The sequence below is a fragment of the Otolemur garnettii genome, unplaced genomic scaffold, assembly GCF_000181295.1.
Source record: "Otolemur garnettii isolate 467f Iridium unplaced genomic scaffold, OtoGar3 scaffold00174, whole genome shotgun sequence".
NCBI lineage: Eukaryota > Metazoa > Chordata > Mammalia > Primates > Galagidae > Otolemur > Otolemur garnettii.
Genome location: NW_003852569.1, coordinates 2,218,735 through 2,222,089, shown reverse-complemented (window position 1 = coordinate 2,222,089; position 3,355 = coordinate 2,218,735). Strand labels below are relative to the sequence as shown.

General features: G+C 41.6%; 1 protein-coding gene across 5 annotated transcripts in view; it reads right to left on the bottom strand.

Moving 5' to 3' along the window:
• Nucleotides 1–3,355, bottom strand: part of ARNT (aryl hydrocarbon receptor nuclear translocator) — an 85,025-nt gene that overhangs the window by 35,793 nt on the left and 45,877 nt on the right. For all 5 annotated transcript variants that reach the window (XM_003800439.2, XM_023519397.1, XM_023519398.1 and 2 more), the window contains 2 exons: nt 2,251–2,464; nt 261–363 (listed from right to left, as the gene is read on the bottom strand). In XM_003800439.2, coding sequence (XP_003800487.2) covers nt 261–363; nt 2,251–2,464 — 317 coding nt within the window. The remainder of the gene's footprint in view (nt 1–260; nt 364–2,250; nt 2,465–3,355) is intronic.

Sequence of the window (3,355 nt, the reverse complement as noted above, 5' to 3'; positions counted from 1 at the left end):
GCCGTCATTGTTGTTTGGCGGGTCCGGGCTGGGGATTCGAACCCGCCACCTTAGGTGTACGTGGCTGGTGCCTTAGCTGGTTGAGCTATAGGCGCTGAGCCAATCAATTGTATCTTAAATTGGATAGAACTTGCCAATTAACACACTGATGTATCTTTATAGTAGAATGAAACAGAAGTCTTGAATATTATTTGATGGGATAGAGGACCCTAAGCTCTTAATTCTTCTATGGCAAATTGCAAACTCACTCTGACACTCACCTCATTCGGCAAATAAATGATCTCCTTGAGCCCATACACATCCTCATTGAAGACTGCTGACCTTCCTTTTTCACTGTTCCAGTCTTTAGATCCAAGATACGCCCTGAAGAAGAAGGATGTGAAAAGCATTGTATGTTTTTATTGGGAGGGGGGATACTGGAGGCAAAAACAAGTAAGCATCCTGTTCCTGCCTTCACTCTCCTCAATCTCCTTGCTTATATCAGAATAGACCAGAAAGAGATGGGTATTTTTCAAGCCTAAAATACCTCATTTCTCATCAATGACTCTCACTCTTTTAAGTTCAAAGGCACTTGTGCAAGAGAATATAGCAGTGGCAGTGGTAGAAAGCAAGAGGCAAGGCTATCTTCTTGTGCTTATTTTTATATACATACAAACATAAGACACAGTTTACATCATTGTTTAAAAACAAGTAACTTTATATGTAATGGAAACACTTATCTGTCTCAAGTCAAAACTGTTTCTTCCCTTTATTATATAGAAAACAAGGACAAGTTCTGGGGAAAATGCAAACTAGAGAAATGAAATGCATAAAAACATAACAGAAGGGAAAACTAAAGACCAACATTAATATTATCATATTTAAATTTCTTGTATTTTAACTACCTTTTTTTTTTTTTTTTTGAGAGAGTCTCACTACATCACCCTCAGTAGAGTGCTGTGGTGTCACAGTTCACAGCAACCTCCAATTCTTGGGCATAAGCAATTTTCTTGCCTCAGCCTCCCAAGTAGCTGGGACTATAGGTGCCCACCACAACACCTGGCTATTTTTTTGTTGTACTTGTATAGCTGGCCCAGACCAGGTTTGAACCCACCACCTTCAGTGTATGTGGCTGGCGCCATAACCACCGTGCTACAGGCATTGAGCCTTAACTACCGGTTTTTATCTGCTTCCACTTTCAGTTTTATTTCCAGTGTTGCTCAGGAACAGAACTGATGTGATTTCCCTAGCCAAAACTATGGCAAAAGGATTGAATAGCATTGAAATAGGGTGAAAAAAGAAAAATAATACAGATCACAAAACAGTAATAAATATCTTTTTTTTTGAGACAAGAGTCTCTGATGCCCAAGATAGAGTGCTGCAGCTTCACAGATCACAGCAATCTCAAACTCCTACTCTTAGGCTCAAATGATCCTCCTGCCTCAGCCTCCCAAGTAGCTGGGACTATAGGCACCTGCCACGACACCTTGTTAGTTTTTCTACTTATAGTAGAGATGGGGTCCAACTCTTGCTCAGGCTGATCTTGAATTACTGAGCTCAAGCAATCCACCTGCCTCGGCCTCTCAGAGTACTAGGATTACAGGCATGAGTCACCAAGCCCAGCCAACAATAAATACCTTACATGTTGACCAATAACTACTCTGCTATAAATAAAAATCTGTTATTACAGAATCTAGCACAAAGCCAAGTACAAGTGAGAAAAAAACAAAAAAAGCCAGGTAATTATCCATATAAGTGAGACAGAAGCATAGAAAATTCTTTTTAAAAAGTGGGTAAAACTGTTGTACATTTGGCTTTTACCATTTATACCAATATTAAAGTAAAATTTTATATGAACATTATCACTGATGAAATATTTTCTAAATATAAACCACAAGTCAATAATCTGCATGTAGATAAAAAGAATTGATTATGTTCATTAAAGGCTTCAAAAATTCTAGAAGCCGTGCCAAATTCAATAAGTCTATGCTTCAGGCTCAGCGCCTGTGGCTCAACTGGCTAAGGCGCCAGCCACATACACCTAAGGTGGCAGGTTCGAATCCAGCCCGGGCCCGCCAAATAACAATGATGGCTGCAACCAAAAAAAATAGCCAACTGTTGTGGCGGGCGCCTGTGGTCCCACCTATTTGGGAGGCGGAGGCAGGAGACTCACTTGAGCCCAGGAGTTGGAGGTTGCTGTGAGCTGTGATGCCACAGCACTCTACCCAGGGGACAGCCTTCCCATTCCTTTTCCATCCACATAACTCTTACCTGTCAGGGCATTTTCTGAAGTGGAAAGCTGCTCCCGAAGTTTGTCCACATCGTCTGGGTGCACCTGATCATAGAGTGTGCTGCCAAACCATTCTGACTGTGGCTGGTTCAAAACAGGAGTTACGGAATCAGAGACATACACAACCCGGCCTGTCTCACATGACACAATAAACAGAAAGCCATCTGCTGCCTCCAAGATCAAATGTTTCAGTTCCTGCCCAAGGAAAAAGAAATAAAAATTAATACTAAACTTTGAAAAACCGTGTATTTCTATCTACAGGAAATAGTAAGATGCTTCAGGCCATATGCATCTCACCATACGCAACCGCTGGCTCACATGTGATCCACAGTTACAGGTTTCCACCCTAAATGTAATTACCTCCATTGACAAGGTTTTTTCTAACAGATATTTCCTCAATTTCCTTATGTTACTATCCACCTCTTTATCTCAGGACTCAAGAGGGGGAATAAAAAGGCTTATCACTAACAATAACTGACTTTTTGATTCTATCCTCTCTGATCTCCTTTTAGGATCTTGCTTGACAAATATTCCCATTTTCTCGTGTCTATAAAAACATTTTTCGTGCAGCCCACTGAGCTGGTGTTTCTGGCCCACTTCAAGGAGCAGGTCGGCTACAGGGAAGGGCCCACCGTAGAGACCAAGAGAATCCAGCCTCAGCTCCCAGATGAAGATGGTGATCACAATGACAAAGAAGATGAATAGCCCCAAGTGGTGGTTTTAAAAAAAGGAGACCTGTCAGCTGAAGACGTCATGAAAATTAAATCAGAAATAAAGGCTACCAAAGCAGAGGAAGAACCAGCTCCAGCTGATGGAAGAATAATGTATCGAAAACCAGTCAAGCATCCCTCAGATGAAAAATATTCAGGTTTAACAGCAACCTCAAAAAAGAAGAAGATAAATAAAGATGAAATAAATCAGGACTCAGTTAAAAAGAACTCACAAAAGCAGATCAAAAACAGTAGCTTCCGGCTTGGCGCCTGTGGCTCAAGCGGCTAAGGCGCCAGCCACATACACCTAAGGTGGCGGGTTCGAATCCCCAGCCCGCCTGCGCATCCACAATTATCCTTGCCTGAATAAATGATT